The following is an 18685-nucleotide window of genomic DNA, read 5'->3' on the forward strand; positions in this document are numbered from 1 at the left end:
TCCTCTTGATGTTCCTCTTTAGATTCCTGTTGCTGATGCTGACCATTCTCCTTAGCTTCCTGTTGTAACTGCTCATGTTCCAAGTGTTCTTGCTGATGTAGAAGTTTCTCTTTAGTTTCCTGTTCCTGCTGCATGTCTTCCTCTTGATGTTCCTCTTTAGCTTCCTGTTGCTGATGCTGACCATTCTCTCTTAGCTTCCTGTTGTAACTGCTCATGTTCCACGTCTTCTTTAGTTTCCTGTTCCTGATGCTGCATGTCTTCCTCTTGATGTTCCTCTTTAGCTTCCTGTTGCTGATGCTGACAATACTCCTTAGCTTCCTGTTGTAAATGCTCATATTCCAAGTCTTTAGTTTCCTGTTCCTGCGGCTGATGCTGCATGTCTTCCTCTTGATGTTCCTCTTTAGCTTCCTGTTGCTGATGCTGACAATTCTGCTTAGCTTCCTGTTGTAACTGCTCATATTCCAAGTCTTTAGTTTCCTGTTCCTGCTGCTGATGCTGCATGTCTTCCTCTTGATGTTCCTCTTTAGCTTCCTGTTGCTGATGCTCACAATACTCCTTAGCTTCCTGTTGTAACTGCTCATGTTCCAAGTCTTCTTTAGTTTCCTGTTCCTGCTGCTGATGCTGCATGTCTTCCTTTTGATGTTCCTCTTTAGCTTCCTGTTGCTGATGCTCACAATACTCCTTAGCTTCCTGTTGTAACTGCTCATGTACCAAGTCTTCTTTAGTTTCCTGTTCCTGCTGCTGATGCTGCATGTCTTCCTCTTGACGTTCCTCTTTAGCTTCCTGTTGCTGATGCTCACAATACTCCTTAGCTTCCTGTTGTAACTGCTCATGTACCAAGTCTTCTTTAGTTTCCTGTTCCTGCTGCTGATGCTGCATGTCTTCCTTTTGATGTTCCTCTTTAGCTTCCTGTTGCTGATGCTCACAATACTCCTTAGCTTCCTGTTGTAACTGCTCATGTACCAAGTCTTCTTTAGTTTCCTGTTCCTGCTGCTGATGCTGCATGTCTTCCTCTTGACGTTCCTCTTTAGCTTCCTGTTGCTGATGCTCACAATACTCCTTAGCTTCCTGTTGTAACTGCTCATGTACCAAGTCTTCTTTAGTTTCCTGTTCCTGCTGCTGATGCTGCATGTCTTCCTCTTGATGTTCCTCTTTAGCTTCCTGTTGCTGATGCTCACAATACTCCTTAGCTTCCTGTTGTAACTGCTCATGTAACAAGTCTTCTTTAGTTTCCTGTTCCTGCTGCTGATGCTGCATGTCTTCCTCTTGACGTTCCTCTTTAGCTTCCTGTTGCTGATGCTGACAATTCTCCTGAGCTTCCTGTTGTAAATGCTCATGTTGGGGCGACCTCTTTTTGCATTCTGTGCTGCCTTGTGTGCTTGCTATAATCTGTGGTGACAAAGATTTGTTGGTTTCAAATCTCCAAGGTGCCTCTTCATAATGATAGTTATATCTGATTTCACTGTCTTTCTTTATATTACACAATGCTTTCAAAAACAAGTGTGGCTCTTTATCAATGTTCACTCTCTCCATACGGCTATTTGGTTTAATCCATTCGTCATTGGCATATCTACAAATCCCACTTGCTGGGTCAGAAGCATCAATACTGAAAAAAAAATGGAATTCAATAACTTATTGTCAAAGAATTGATTTTTTTTTTCGGAGTACTTAAGGTGGCACGCAGGATCACTCAAAGTGGGAAATTTTAGACATTGTTTTGTATCTTTAAAAGTTATGATGATAAGTACATAAAAGTACACATTTTCATAAAGGAAATAATGCAAGGAATCCAACTAGCATGGCAGATTTCTGCAAAAATGAGCACCTTTTGCAAAAAGCGCCAAAATTGATTTTCCATGCCATTTTTTTTCAGTCCGCCATAACATAATTAGTAGTATAATAAGGGATAATAACAAACCTCCATTTTTGAGGAGCTGTCTTAGCTAGAAATTGGATGTTGCCCGTCATTTGAATAAAATTGCCTGTCCTAATTTGACCTTTAAAACATTTAACAGACATCTATAGCCCATTGGGGGTTCAAAGAGTTCAAATATGTGCTGATATGGCCTTGTTCTACAACTTGGGTCAAATAAAAAGGGCAGTTAGCTTCTCAAAACATACAATTTATAATATAGCATCTGTCAAAGGTATTAATTTTGCCCGTCCTAGGAGCAAACTGGCCGTCTAAAATGACGGCCAGACTTCTTGAAAATCCAGGAGTGTTAAATATTGAGCTCCTTGTTCATTTGTGATCTTACCTTTCAATGCTGGATCCTGAACAATGTTCCCATTGAGGATTTTGCTTTTGGGCCAATCTGAACATTTTAGTTTGGGCAAGTGACTGGGCCAAATCCAAAAATTTCTTACTTTCTTATTTTCCTCAAATCTTTTGGCCCAATTTGACAAAATACTGGGTCAATTGCATGCCATATGGCCTTAGCAGGAACACTGATACATACTGAAATTGAACTCTTAGTTGAGTTCCTTAGTGAACCCAGGAGTGTGATGATGTAGAGCTCCAGCAATTTCTAAAAATATATCGCGGTCCCAGCATCGCGGTCCTGGGACCACTAGTGTCGCCTGCTGTCATGGTTTGTAAATCAAGTTTGGTTCCAATCGGATTTCCAACTTTTCAATTGAGGTAACTTTTACATTTTCAGCCTATCTTACAACTTGATCTCATATGACCTTTAACCTTGATATGTGACCTCTGACCTCATCAACAAACGATCGAGGGTTCTTATTTTCAAGCAATGACTAAAGTTTGATCCAATCTGACTTCAACTTTTCAATTGAGGTCAATTTTACATTTTCAGCCTACAACTTAATATTACAACATAATAAAGCAAGGGACACAAAAATGAAGCCTGTAATAGAATGGACAAATATTGTGAGCAGCACTTTACAATGCCTTTTCAACTCTTTCTTTTCTTACCCAACAAACTCTTTACAAGAAGTGCCAAAAGTAAAATCATATTTAAAACTGATGCTGCTATAGTGACAGTAAAAAACCCTTTTTACTTACATCACGCATGGCCCAGCCAAGCTTTTCAAGTACATGTAGGTGGAGCATATTATGACACACAATTAGTTAGTCACTCATCGACAGCATGACAATTTGCATGAAAAATTTCATAATTTGTTTTTTATAAATGGCCCATTTCACGGTTAGGCGCCACTTTTAGTGAAAAAAACTCGAAATTTTCAAAATGGACTAAATTTAATTTAATAGGGGTTTTCTTTTCCAAATAAGACCAGATTTTCATAAAAATATCATTTCCCAGCTTAAATCTCGCTACTTCTTGAAGAAAATTATGATTTATTATCTCATGTTATGTAATTTTTTAACAAATTTGATCAATATTGAGTAGTGTATATTTATACTTTCACTGTCCAATACATATATCATAGATATTTAAAATAAACGAGTATGTCATAGGTTCCCTTCTGACCAAATTTGGGCAAATTTTGTTGTGTAATGACAAATTTATGGCCACTTTAATGTAATTTTTGTGGTAAAAAAGGGAAATTGACATGAAAAAGTTTACTCAACAATTTTAATAATCAATGAATGACTCTGATATTGCACGACTTTGAAGGTCATAATATGGGTAATGTTCACAAATAATATCAGCCAGTTTGAAAACACAGGTCAAATTCAAGATTCTGATGTTTGTGCAATTTAGGATGTGACTGATGTCAATGTGAACGGAAACCACACACTGTAAAGCAGAGTATGTTTCAGAAAATAATGATTCAAAGAGTTTTCACACACTCAGTGAATTAAATGGGATATATTGAAACATATCAACCTGTGTTAGTGTTCATTTTAAAACATTGTTTACAATTTATAGAAGTGGATGTGACATTTTCAATTGTGAACGGAATGTTTCATTATGATAAACAGTTTGCTTGTCAAAAATATAAGCTTTGGGCACTTCTAACACATATATTTTGTGAGATTCTATTGAATTGAGCAATGCTAAAACGTTTTTCCTGACCCTTTATATTTTTGACAAGCAAAATGTTTATAATTTACTGAAATGTTCCGTTCACAATTGAAAATGTCACATCCGCTTCTGTAAATTGTATACAAAACTGTCCTCTAAAGACAAAGACAAAGCTTTGAAATAATCATATATGACATGTACAAAATAATAAACCTATTTTAGAAAGTCAAATATCATGTTGTTTAAGTATTTTGGCCTACAAACTACTAATTTTGAGGATGTGACATGTGAACGGAAATTGAAGCTTTTTGAATCTCCTGTCACAATTAAAGAAGGCATACTGAATTAAAGATTTGTTGTGCCTTTTGATCCCCCACAAACCTGCAATGAAATAACTTCAAACTGGCATCCTAGTCCCATTCCTGTCTTAGTTCTTTGAAGAAACTATTTTGGATGTGACAGGTACCATGGATGTGACACATGTGAACGGAAACTTTGAAATGACATCTGCAAGCTAAGTTGATGAAGGAGTTTTCATTAAATGGTGTCATTAGATAGCTCATAGCAGGAGATTTTTAAAAATCAAGGAGAAAAAATTCTGCCACATTTTGTTAATAAATTATACTATTTGGAAAATTAATCGGATGTGACAAAATTGTGAACGGAATTTGTTGGCAAAAATTCAAAATATCGCTGTATCTACATATTAAGAGCAACAAGTGTAATTTGTTCAACAAATAGTAACAAGACTCTGAACTTACTAAAACACACTAGTTTGCCATTCATGTAAAGTATTAGTCGATCTATTCCACATTGAATAAGGTACATAGATGTGAACGGAAAATGTCACATCCGAATTCAGAAATTTAAATGGTTCTCATGCTAGTTTAACTGACAACTAATACTTTGTTCATGTATGGCTGTATAGTGCAACTTGTTCACTACATAAAAACAACAAAAGCAGCTGGTAGGCTCAACATAGTTAAAAGTGGCAGCATTGGAAAATAAATGTCTGTTTCCAGGTTGCTAGTGAAATGTGGTTTTTTGACCATTTCTGGCCCCTGTGCGCCCTGAAAGATAAAACTAGAAAGGTCGATTAAGCTAATGGAGGTAGGCCATACAGAGACAATGAAAAATCACCAACAGTAAATTCTGTAACCCCATTATTTTTTACACACCAGGCCAGATATGTTGAAAATCAAAAAGTGGCGCCTAACCGTGAAATGGGCCAAATATATACCGTACTCACCCAAAGCGCCTTCCATCGATGTTATATGTGTACAGGTATGGGGAATCAACTTCATCCACCTTCTTTCCTGCCAGCTTGGTCCCTTTGTACTCCCCTATATACTCTCCCTGCTTTATGGCTTTGGTTGTGAAAAGTCCTTCTCCTATAAAGAAAATTCAGTAACAGGCTTATAAAGGGGGTTATCAGTATGTACAAATGTATGCAATTGAGAATAAAACAGACTGTGTTGTTCAAACTACATACATGTAGGTCCTTTTTCCTACATCAAATTTGGTAAAACTGGACAAAATTTAGTCCTGAACTTCCTGGGACTAACCTAGGAGAGCCACACCTTATCAACAAGGAAGAATCATTCATGAATAAGAAAGTCAAGTAAAAAGGGTCTTTTTCACAATTAGTACCCGGAGAGACAAGACATTTTCTACCCCGACCCTGTACTACCCCAGTTTTGACTGCCCAGACCCAACCCGACCTGAAATGTTTCACCCCAACCCGAAATTCTCCGAGCCGACTTCTCCTGGACCGGTGGTCCCACTCAAACTTTCATGTCACGGCTCAGACGTTAATTTTCTAGGTGAATTGATATCATCATTTTAAGCATGAAACCACATTTTTAAATTCTGAAATAGGCATTTTGTCCAGAACTAAGTTCGAAGTAAACCTGATGTGTATTGAGGCACATTTAATGCCAAAATTATGTTCCAAGTTCTGGTTCCAAGGCATATAGGACACGGTTTCAGATTTGAAGCAGGTTTGACTGCCAAAAATGGCAAAATATAAAGTTTCAAAAAATATTGTTTTAAATATGTTTTCTAGACTGAAATTTTGTGCAGAATTCATTTCTGAAGTCAGAAATGCACAATCTGTCATTGTTTTCCTGATATGAGCATTACAGTAGAGGCATATGCTTTTGACGGAAATAAAACTATGAGATCTGTAAGTGACAACATCATCACAACATATTTGAACTCTATTGGCACACTTATAAAGGCTCTGCAAGGCTCACATCATGTTGTAGTGCAAGTCTGACATCTGATTGGTGCACACACATTGAATATAGGTCACATGATTGCGCAATATTACAGGTACTAATTGTTCCCGATTTTGCTCAAAAATGGGGTGGCGAGTCAATTTGATAACAAAATTAGAACTTAAAAAATATGCATTTTAGCACAAGTTTGATACTATATCCCTGTAGTACTGTATCATGGGAATAACTGATTAGTTTTTCTGAAGTCAGAAATGCAAAATCTGTCATTGTTTTCCTGATATAAGCATTACAGTAGAGGCATATGCTTTTGACGGAAATAAAAATATGAGATCCATAAGTGACAACATTATCACAACATATTTGAACTCTATTGGCACACTTATAAAGGCTCTGCAAGGCTCACATCATGTTGTAGTGCAAGTCTGACATCTGATTGGTGCACACATATTGAATATAGGTCACATGATTGCGCAATATTACAGGTACTAAATGTTCCCGATTTTGCTCAAAAATTGGGTGGCGAGTCAATTTGTTAAAAAAATTAGAACTCAAAAAATATGCATTTTAGCACAAGTTTGGTACTATATCCCTGTAGTACTGTATCATGGGAATAACTGATTAGTTTTTTAAACATGTCGCCCTCATATTTTTTTTGTTGCGATTTTTCGAAATGCCAAATTTTACGTAATTTACAGATGTCACAAATTGTTAAAAAAATTAGAAAAGAAAATTGAGAAGGAATGGAAAGATATTAATGTTATACCCAAGTAGGAACTTATACTGTGCATAACTGATTAGTTTTTCAAGCCTATACATGTAGCTCTTGTAGTTTTCTTGTAATCCCGATTTTTATAAATGGCGGGAATTTTTACACACATCAAAAATTTAAGGGGTAGGGGAAACATTTTTTCCTTAGTTAAAATGAACAAAGTTAGGTATCAAATGAAAGCCAATTCAATACTGCATAGACTGGTAGGTCAACCATCACTGTAGCACCTTCCTATCAAGAGTTATGATTTTTCAAATAAATTTTTTTGCCGAAAACAGCTTATTTTGGCATGTCAATTGTCACGAGGCATGTCATATTTGAATGATTCTGGCATGCAAATGATTAAGTCAATCACAAAACAAATACCTGAATCCATCAAATAGTACCCTCAGCTGATATGTTAACATTTTAAAGGGCCATATCTATGTATATTGTAGACTCTATGAGTATACAAAGTTGGCATGTGAAAATGTTTGTCACCCAAAAAGTGCATTTTTCGGGCAAAATCGGCCACAAATCAACATTTTGTAGCAAAACGATGTACGATGCACGCGTTTTGACAAAGAAATCATGTTCTACAAACAATTTAACCCTAGAAAAGACACCTTAGAAATTAAACATAGCTATTTTCACTCTGGGGTGAATTTTTACACACTTTGGCAGTGAAACCTGCTTCAAATCTGAGACCATGTCATAGGCCAAATTGGGCCAGCATGAAATCTGACATTTAATAAGGATATACTAAGTTCTTCTAAGTGGTCAAAGTGTAGGTCTTTAAAATGTTAACAATTTTTTTTTATACTTCTAAGTTAATGTCAACATTGTAAAAAGGTTCTGATAAATGACTCTTATACATCACTCTATATATTATCTGTTGGGTAAGATTAGATTTAGTTACTTACCAATAATGTCATTCACTCTTCTCATTTCTAAATAAGTTGGGTCAGCCGTTACCAAACTTCTTAAGTAGTCTTCTTTAGACACCTTGATTCCAGTCTTTGACTGCAAAGAAATATTACAACAGCATACGGTACCTATATTATTTTCTAAATTTTGCCTACGGTTTGATCAGCTCGTAATTGACGGGAATTTTTAGGCTTTTATCACTACGCCGGAAAGTAGACCCACATTAAAAGTGTCATAGTTGACCTGTCTGGTCTCTATTGTTAAAGAAAATAGACAACGTATCGGACTTACATGAATAATTTGTGATGCTTCTGGCAAGATGTCAAAAGACAATTCTCGAAATGAAATATAGATATTAATCCGCGATGTTATAAGGCCCGCCGATTACGAGCTGATCAAAGTATAAACTACATCATGTAATACCTGTCCAGTCTAGTTTCTACTTTCAAAGTTTTACGTTATAGGCCTACCCAAGATACAATTTTGTTTACCAATTTTTCACCACTTGAGTCCATTTTTTGTATATCTGGCACTGAAAATGTGGATGCAAGCAAGATGGCCAGATATCCCTCCTCTCTCTCAACAAGTGGCATCTTCATTGGCAGCAGTTCCTCAAACATGTCTCCTACTAACCGTGCAACTATTGTACCAATATCTGCATATGCATTGTATTACTATTATGCAAATAAAGTACATATAATTTGCATTGCATATTTGCGACCAAATCGTGCATGTACATGTATGTCAGCAGGTTACAGGTATGATATCATTTGTCCCACCAACTTTTGCCATGCAGATCCTTAGAAACCGCTTCAAGCCTGCAACCTCTTGCACACCATGTTGTCAAATTTTGCATAAATTATGTAAATTAGACGGTCTTAATTTGCATGTTTGGTAGGCTACTGAAAAGTATGTGCGTGCTTAGCAGGGCCAAATGTCCAAATCAAAAGTTGTTTCTTCTTTGACCAAGCGAATTCTGAGAGCTCTCCAAATCTGATTGTATTAATTTGTGAAAAAGTAGGCAAGTTAGATCTTGTAATAATTCTCAATAATGCAAAAATAGCCTCTGCATGGAACGTTTTCAAATATCTTTCCTCCTACCAAGTTTCATTATGATCCAGCCTAGCAGTTCTTGAGATATGGCTCCGTACGGACAGAAAGTAAGTTCACAGTCTCCAACACTGCCACTTAAATTTGTTCAGGCAAGACAATCCTTTATACTCACCCGAGTAATCCTTGAATCCATTTTGTAACCTATGAATTCAGCATTGACAAAGTAAAGTGAACTGGGTAGAATGCATCGCCTCAAGCAGTGAAACTCTTGAACTTGAAGATTGTGCCTGGATACGGAAAAAACATGGAGATTTTCATTTTAAAATGTAAAAACTACTCAATTCTCCCTAATAATTACCGTATAAATTTCCTGTAATAAATTTACGCCTCCTACAATATTTCAAACAAAAATGTTTAAAAAATAACTGAATTTTCAATGCTTTCTCAGAAATTTCTAATATTGACATCGCAAACCCGGAAGTATTTAAAGTCTTACATTTGAAATCAGTGCTAAAAATGTACCGTATGGTAGAGTGCGGATTCTGCCACCATTGCTCGTCATCGATGGCCAATTTGGGTACCTTCGGCAACATGTGCGCCAGGCTCACATCGCATGGGGATCTTCAAATTAATGCACAATGCATGTTAACGTGAACTTGCAGAAGTACCATTTTGATCAAGGCAAAATTTAGGACAAAATTTAACATCAATGCAGATAAAGAACACTATATTTACTTACTCAGCAGAACATGCAATTTTGATCTCATTGCTTAAGTGACCAAAAAATGTATAAGTACCGGTATAGAGCACACTGCTATTTAGAGCATCAATTGCAGAGCACTTAATCCTTATGGGGTTGTGTTCTGTGAGAACCCTGAATTTCTGAATTTGGCACATTTTAGCAAGGTTATCGGTTGGAGAACCCATTACCCATGGTTACTGTGGTACCGGTACACTGGTACCTAGTATTGTCTGAACAGTGAACACTCACCTTTAAGGACAAATACACTCACGGTGAAAAGAAAAGTAAAACACAATGACGATAATCAAAGTAAAAATAAAAACAATTGAAAGAAAAGCCAAAACATGCGCCAAACATTCAGCACGTTGCCACATTATGAATCCACCTGAAAAAGAAATGCATGGGGCATGAGGTAATTCTTCCATGCATCACGCTAAAGGAAAAATAACTTTCTAAAGGGAAAAATAATTCTCCAAAGGAAAAATAATTCTCTAAAGGGAAAAATAATTCTCTAAAGGGAAAAATAATTCTCTGAAGGGAAAAATAATTCTCTAAAGGGAAAAATAATTCTCTAAAGGGAAAAATAATTTTCAAAAGGGAAAAGATAATTCTCTAAAGGGAAAAATAATTCTCTAAAGGGAAATATAATTCTGCATTTAGGAAAATATAAAGAGAAATGCAATTTGCTTTAGGCCAGCATTGGTATGCAGTAATAAAAACACTGAAAATTGAGTGAATTCTTAAAATTAGGGCGAGATGGCCCAGTGGTTAAGGCGTTGCGCTGCCGGCCGGGAGATACGATCAACGAGGGTTCGAGCCTTGGGCTTGCCTTAGGTGAAAATTCTCTTCCCTCCCAAAAAGTTCCTATATGGTCAGGAATCCTTCAATTCAGTTCAGTAACAGTTATTAATTTCAGAATTTAATTGAAGAATTTCTTCTCGCCCCCATACACTGCTTATCAAGTCACGCGCAGATATAGGTAGTGTATGTGCTTCGTCCGTGATTCGGAAGTCACGTAAAGCCGTTGGTCCCGTGTACAAGAAGAGTCAAACCTCGGCCTGTGCACGTTAAGTGCCACAGCTATTCGAAAAGAGAGGGGACCATCACCGGTTCTGATATCTGCAATCAATCCTAGGTTCCAGGATCGTGCATAGATAAAAAAAAATGTGCACATTAAGCCTGTGCGACAATACTCAATTAAGGTATGCACGTATACATGTAGGAAGAAGAAATCATATATCATACCTTATGGCCACTACATTTATACAGTCACTCTAGTCAAGACCATAGGCCTAAACATTTCATGATCAAACAGGAACAGTGGCAATTTTCAAATATTATCAGAACATGGCCAATATCCAGGCAAAACTGACTAACTGAGGACTGTCCTCTATTGCATGTGTACATTGTACATACATGTAGCAAAATTTAAGTATGAACCAAACTGAGGACTGTCGGACCGTACTCCATCCTCCTCAAATGTGTAAAACTTCTTCAGAATGACTGAAGACATCAGAATGTGAACAAAGTATGTACCATAGCAAAATGTGTAATATTCATGAACCAAACTGCTCAGGACAAGCTGTCGTACTGCCATTAAAATACATCAGGGACAGGCGATTTGCGCGGAACTTTTTTTCCGCGCAATTGGCTAATTTTTCCTATGGGCAGGGATACATGATTTGCACCGAAAAGAGAGTTCCGCACAATTCCGTGCAACATGCTATTTTTTCCGCGCAGATCGCCTGTCCCTGATCATGATGATACATAAGAACAGGCCTGTTGGAATTTGAAAGTGGTGCGACCAAAGTGGGGGTCTGGGGGAAAAGCCGCGGGTTATAGGCCTCCACCTGCAGCAATTAACATGCGACCCTGTTCATTCATTCATAATATTCATCATTCATTCATGATTCATCATCATCGTTCATTCATCATTCATTGAAGTCATTCATTGATTCATTTAATTATTTATTCATTCATTTATTTATTTATTCATTCATTTATTTATTCATTCAATCAATCATTTTCATTCATGCATTCTTTCATGAATCATAATTCATTAATTCACTCATTCATTTATTCATTCATCATTCATTCATCTTTACTGATCACATTTATTCATTCATCATTCATTCATCTTTACTGATCACATGGATACTCACCTTGCAGTTGAAAATTAACATTTAATGAACATGCAAAGAATATTCAACAATCATATAAACAAAAAGCAAAATTAAACAAAACACAAGAAAACAGACACAATAATATTCCCATGTAGGAATGATCATCATATTCTCGTCTGAAGACGTCTCCATCTGTTTAAAACAAATAATAGGGTGAACCCATTTTAGGTTCAAAGGAAAAAAACTTAAAAAAGAAGCTAAGCAAGAGAGTAAGGGAGGTGGTAGAAGGAGGTGGGGGAGGAGGTGAAGGAAAATTAAAAAACATTGTATATTTGTATTATACATCAGAAAGGAGGAGGGATCTTTGAATTATTTGCACCAGCACCACAACTCTTGCCCATGAAGCTGAACACCAGCAGGCAGCTAAACCCGGGAGCTAAACATCATAGTTTCTGCAACTTCACATGGCAATTAAGCTTTAAAAAAAAAGTTCAATGGATGAAATTTGGGTGCTGTATGTAGAATGTGATTATAGCATGAGAACACATGAAACAACAGTCTCAAGCACAACTGCATTTCTGTCAGATACATGTACAAGACACTTTCCCGTTTAACTGTAAATACTCCTTGACTGTACATGTATCTGTATTTAGGGCAGGGGTCAAAATACCTTTTAGGATACAAGGGCTATTACAATTTACAATAAATTGTGCTAAAAAGTAGCTATTGTACATTGTAAGGGGCTATTCTGTAAAAACCGGGGGGGGTATGGGAGCTAGAGATCACCCTCAGCCCCCATTTATATTGAGCCCTTAACAGGGCCTATCTCGACCCTCTGGGCCTGGGGTTATATTACAGTTTTCAAATTAAACACATTAACCTACATCCAATTTACTGAATTACTGGTACTACATGTACATGCAATGAACCTGAATTACTGGACAAACTGGACATGATTGAGGTTAATACAAAATACATTCACAATTAGCAACACAAGTCATTATGGACATACATGTAGCAATGCAACATACATTGTATGCCCTCATCTACTAGAATGCTGAAGAGGCACTCACTAAAGTGAGTACATAAGATCGATACAAATTAAAACACACAGACCACTCACTCTAACTCTACGTACACTCATTCAAAGATCAGCACCAGAGATATCAATGGGGAGAGTGAATACTCGGGAGCGAACATTCAACAAAATGTGCAACAGTCCATTCCAAGCAAAGTCCATAGGGTCGTGCTTCATGAGGTGGTACCAATTTGTGTTACAAACAACAAATTTGATGAGTTGTCCTCAGTTTCACTTCAAATCAATAGCTATATACAGATCTTTACATCCCATGAGTAAAAGTATACATTTTCTGAAAGCTTACATTCCAAGGAATATTTACATGTACAAAAATCAGGTTGATCCATACAGATTGAAGATTTTGACACCGCCGTTCAAATCTATTTCAGGGCTGCCAACTTAATTCTCGAAACTGGTTGCCATGAGAGCGGCAAAAGCAGAGCTTGTGTGTGCCATTTTGAGCATACATAAATACACTGGCATTTATTTAGCACAATTTCAAATTGATCATTGCACTTATTCACAAAAAAGAAAAACTTGTACTAATAAACTATAGGCCTAAGAAACAAATAAATAAACATGCAAAAGCAACAAAATCAAAAGCAATGGTTAAAAAAGACGGGTTTTGAGGCTACGTTACAAGTAGCAACGCCGCGCCTTAGGCGCACAATTGGGCTACTTGGTAATTGCTTGCCGCTACTCAAAAAAGCATGCCGCTACTTGTCTAAAATTGGGCTACTTTTGCCAGTCTCAGGCCGCGGCAGTAATTTGATACCGGTATTTTCCTTTCAATTTAGCCGATTTATAAAGGTTTTGAGTCTTTGAAGCACCAAATTGAAGTTACAATGGCTTTTGTGACCATTTATTGATCGGTCAGTAACTTCCCAGTAAGTACCGGAAGTTTGAATGTCAAGTGCTTTTCCGCCCAATTGGGTGTTTTGCATTCTAAATTCAGGTAAATCCGCCCAAATATCAGTTATTGGGCGCTTTTTAGGAAGCTTGAAAAATTGGGCTACTTGAGAATCCTTTACCGCGGCCTTATGAGTCAATGCGCCGCGCCTTGACACTGAAAAGTTTTGGCAACACTGCCTACATGTAATGGATGCAGGAAGATTGTAATAATGTTCCACAGATTCTGGGCCCAAAAGCACTGAACGATGTAAGGAAATCTGGAGGTACCCAATTTTGTGCCTATGTGACGAGCAATATGGCGGCAGAGTCGTTTCTCCTACAATGTACTAGTATATCCTTATGGCAGCAGAGTCGTTTCTCGTACAATGTACCATATTTCGTCAAATAGTCGCCCCCCCCCTCAAATAAACGCCCCCGCCACTTTTTTCAACCAAGATGTTTCAAAAATTCCGATATTTCCATGCTATCTTGTGTAGTAAGCTTACCAAGTTGCTCACATGGTTGATAATAGCACCAATAAATGTCGAAAATCTGCATCGGCAACCCGTACCCGGAAGTGAACCAAAAGTCAGTGTCAAAAGTTCATAGTTTGTCATTTTAGCGTGACTTTTAAGCTTACCTAATGATTTTAACGGGAATTGTCGTGCTAAAAATGACCTCTAATACACGCCCACCCTTGGGAAAATGTAACGCCCCGGGGCGTTTATTTGATGAAATACGGGTATATCCTTCTTTCTAGGCTAGGGATCAACACTGAATAGGAACATCTTCTCAAAGCCTGAAGATCAATGGCGTAGCCAGGATTTCGGAACCGGATGGGCACAACTCGTAAATGTACAGACGGAAATATTTTTTACCAACGGATGTTTAGAATTGTAGACCCAAATGTTTTTTTGGTCGTTTGAAAAAGTGAAGAGCAAAAAAAAAAAAAAAGGATTATAGACACTTACAAACAGCATTCTGGGTTTACTGAAAAAGAGATTGCTTATAAAAACCCTGGTGAGACTGAGGCTAGAATAATCCGGATGCATGATCTGTACGCTGATGTGATGGCCACACCAGGCGTTTGTGCAGTAGCAGACAAGACAAGACAAGACATAGGGCGATGGGAATTGAAGTAGGCCCTACATGTACGATGTACGGTAGTAGATTTGCGTCCAGAACTTTTTGAAATCCCACACGGCTTTTTTTCATTATTCATTATTTCTATTGATATTCTATAGGCACAAACGAACTACCCCCATTCACGCTGTACAAATTTAGAAGTAAAGGAGCCAGTTAGCACGCCAGGCACCACCACAAAGCATGCAAAGTGCATAGCATCGGAATTTTGGTGATCCCCGTCATCTTTTTTTACCGTTTGAGGCAGTATCGCCCTGCTCATTAAATATTCATGAACCCAATCAGCAATCACGTCACATTCATATATGGTCTTAATCGGTAGATCGGAGTGGTTGGGATTGATCAGGCATGTTTTTATGAATGAAATTATGACCTTTTAATAGGGGTCAGGTATTAGCATATTCATGTGGTTTTTTTTTCAAGATGGCTGCTGGCTACCGGCGTTGCCTGGCCGCTGGGCCTGGCCGGCCTGTCATGCTTGTTGTACTGAACTACACGCCCGGGACTCGCGGTGAACAGCCAACACGGGTGAACAACATCATTGCAGACTCATTTTCACGCTTTTTACGACTGCATGACTGTTTTAGGCTAATGAAAGTCAATTCCCAGTTTCCCGTTACATAATTTTTCATGACTGTGTAGGTGACCATTTCATTATTCATTATTTTACACCATTTCATTATTGCATCTGTTACAGGCATAATTCCCCGCATAAACCAATAGTTGCCTATGAAAACATGTGATAAATCACAGTTTGTAGTCTACAGATGTAGTTTACAACCACATCAAAGGTGATTGTACAACTACAACTATTATCAAAAGTTTCACAATATTTTTGACGGGATGAGATCAGAGCCGATCAAAAAGTGCGGGACAGAGAATTGAGTAGGTAAACCTACTAGGTATTTATTATTAATCCTATACCATGCACCTAGGCTACTGCTAAGAAAATCCCTGAAAATCAACGGAAAGAGATTTATGATATTAAAAACACAGTTATTTATTTGTATTAAAAAGTTTGTTAGAAATCAACATTTATTCAAAATAATGAAATATTTGGACAGCAATTTGTTTTGAGCGGAGTAGGCTAACGGGAAACTTTGAATCGACTTTCATTAGCCTTAGCCCTTACCAACTTCAAACTTGCTGATTTTATGTTTGAAAGCCTTTTTTTATTGTTTCTGGTAAATAATGAAATTTTTTGCAAATAATGAAAAAATATGCGGTAGGTTTTGGAGCATGCGGGTGGTGGACGCAAATCTAGTAAGTACTACCGTACTTAAGTTTAATTCCTATGGCCTAGGCCTACGTCATGCATGTAGCATTCATGCATTGTAACAGCACCATGCATTGCCCTGTACAAGCAATTGTATTTATTTACATTAATGACTTAATCTGAGAGAGGAAGAAATGCTGAACCAACTTTTAGTGGACATAACAACAAGATAACTCCAGCGACAAGGAAAGTGGGTTCTTTCATGCTTCTGTCACTTTGAAGTTTGATTTGAATGATAAAAATCTTCCTATTAATTGTTACGGTCATGGTAAAGTCTTATTCAGATTTAATTTGACAGCTTAACCATCGCGTATACGCGCGCGACGTCAAGCGTGTACATTGGATCTCAGATTGGATCTTGAGCAAATAATACCGGGAATAATACACACTGGTCGGCTAGCAGTACGCTTAATTTGCAAAAAGGGAATCTGAAATCAATAAGACTTATCTTTATACACGGTGTCATACTTCAGCGATATCCGTCTAGATTTGGAATGCAATGGTCTCTAGCCTAGAATGTGAAGCTATCGGTGAGCAAATTCTTGGCTAGACTTTTCGAGCAAGCTTTGTGTCCTCTTCATTTTCTTTGGGTCCATGCCCATGCACATGATGCATGCACATGTGCATATGGATGGGGCCACAAAATAGGATTGACATACAAAATGACCGAATGAAAAAGACGTCAAAATCCACAAAAGCATGATGAATCTTGCTAGATCATAATTAAACCCTGTCCCTGTTTCATTATATAATTATACGTAAATAAATGAAACTTACCGTCATAAAATTGCATTTTAAACCATGAGACTATAATATACCGCGTGCCGCCATTTATCCGCAGAAAGTTCTGGGTAAAAAGTAATATCTTTCCAGTACCTGACGACGCCCGCCACTCAATTCTAGCGATGGGTTCTAGAAACGCATGTCTGTAAAGGAGACGGATAGTTCGTCTGCGCGTGCGCGAAAATATAATAATCGAATAATAATTCTATCGGGAGGGATGGAACTTTAAATCGTTCAATTTACAGTGCTAATTTTTACAAAAGTGAAAACAATCACCAATTACGATGAAAATCAACAGTTACTAGAAGACAGACCACTGATATATGTTACTGATAAGATAATAGAGAAATCGTTCAAAGTTCGTCGAAATTTACTTGATTTGTGTTTTCCCCCAAGAGTCTACTTTTTGACGACGCATCATATAACGTCAAAAATTCCCTCATTGACTAACCCCCTAAAAGGACAATAGAATGGTCCACAAAAAATAATTTATTTAAAGTACGCCCTCAAGAATCATTTTACATGGACTCGGCTTGAAAATACGATGGTGTCATCAAAAAAAAATGGTCGATTCGTTACGGCGAAATCGAATTTTCGCCCTTAAGCACAATTCGCCCTAAGTGTGCATTTTTCAGCGCAGGTTTTCCCCTTAATCCACAACTAGGCTAATAATAATAATAATAATAATAATAATAATAATAATAATAATAATAACAATATAATAATAATAATAATATAATAATAATAATAATAATAATAATAATAATAATAATAATAATAATAATAATAATAATAATAATAGTACCATTATATTAAACACTCAAAACAATAAACAATTATATGTTTCAAACGTGGAATCTTTCTAATTTAGTCAATCTTGTTAACAATTAGCAATAATTTTACCAACGGTTAAGATTTATGTACATTAAATATATGACAATATTTAGTCTCTCTTTGTTAAATAAATTGTAACAAAATTAAATATTTATAATATTAAATTATAGTATGCTTTCAATGTATGCAATCGATGTACACCACGCGTAATGTTGTAGAAATAAATAAAGCCAAACAAGTTACGAAAGAAATGCGTTACTCATCATGTAGACCAATTAAAATAATCCTAACTGATAGGCCAATTCAAATAATAAAGGTATAATCTGAAAAAAGATAATACATTTATATAAGGCTTTAAAACAAATTTCAATAATAGAATATGTAAATTTAATCAGCCTAAAGATATTCTATTTGGCCTTATCACTAACTATTATCATCCCAATAAACACAATACGTTAACAATATACTTTTATAATATTGTAACAAAAAACAGTTGCAATAAAATTATAATGTTGATTATATAAGATCATTAAAACGTTTTAAAACTATAAAAAATGGTTTTATAATGTTGGCAACTTGTTACTGTAAAATATCTTTGCCAATCAATTTGAGAGAAAGCATTTCGGCAAATTTTAAATTACTATAGTTGCAAAGGTTTTGTTGTAACAGTTGAACATGTTTTGCAGATGTTCTTAAAACGTCATATAGCCTTTATAACGAAACATTTAAACGTTCTCTTGTAACTATTATGTGTCCAGTTGAAAATCTTGGGATGTACATTTAAAATATGATGTTTTTAATGATATAAATGCCGAGTCTAGAAAAGATTAGAAAAACATTTAAACTAACTATTATCAATAAATGTTAAAACAAGGTTGTCTAAATGTTATTATTATA

General features: G+C 36.6%; 1 protein-coding gene across 1 annotated transcript; it reads right to left on the reverse strand.

Moving 5' to 3' along the window:
- Positions 1-74: 74 nt before the first annotated feature.
- LOC140163213 (uncharacterized) lies at positions 75-17005 on the reverse strand. The gene is made up of 5 exons (XM_072186610.1): positions 16949-17005; positions 9091-9205; positions 7862-7961; positions 5200-5341; positions 75-1606 (listed from the first exon to the last, which is right to left on the reverse strand). The coding sequence occupies exons 2-5, from the start codon at positions 9109-9111 to the stop codon at positions 157-159; spliced, it is 1713 nt and encodes a 570-aa protein (XP_072042711.1). The 5' UTR covers positions 9112-9205; positions 16949-17005; the 3' UTR covers positions 75-156.
- Positions 17006-18685: the final 1680 nt, after the last annotated feature.

Source organism: Amphiura filiformis, chromosome 10, assembly GCF_039555335.1.
Source record: "Amphiura filiformis chromosome 10, Afil_fr2py, whole genome shotgun sequence".
Taxonomy (NCBI): Eukaryota; Metazoa; Echinodermata; class Ophiuroidea; order Amphilepidida; family Amphiuridae; genus Amphiura; species Amphiura filiformis.

Excerpts from the sequence above, each read along its gene's own strand:
- LOC140163213 (XM_072186610.1), bottom strand. The coding sequence starts at position 9,111 with ATGGATTCAAGGATTACTCGG. Across the intron at positions 7,962-9,090 it reads TGGATTCAAGGATTACTCGG|TCAAAGACTGGAATCAAGGT; the intron begins GTGAGTATAAAG and ends ATTTCTTTGCAG. Across the intron at positions 1,607-5,199 it reads ATCGATGGAAGGCGCTTTGG|TATTGATGCTTCTGACCCAG; the intron begins GTGAGTACGGTA and ends TTTTTTTTTCAG.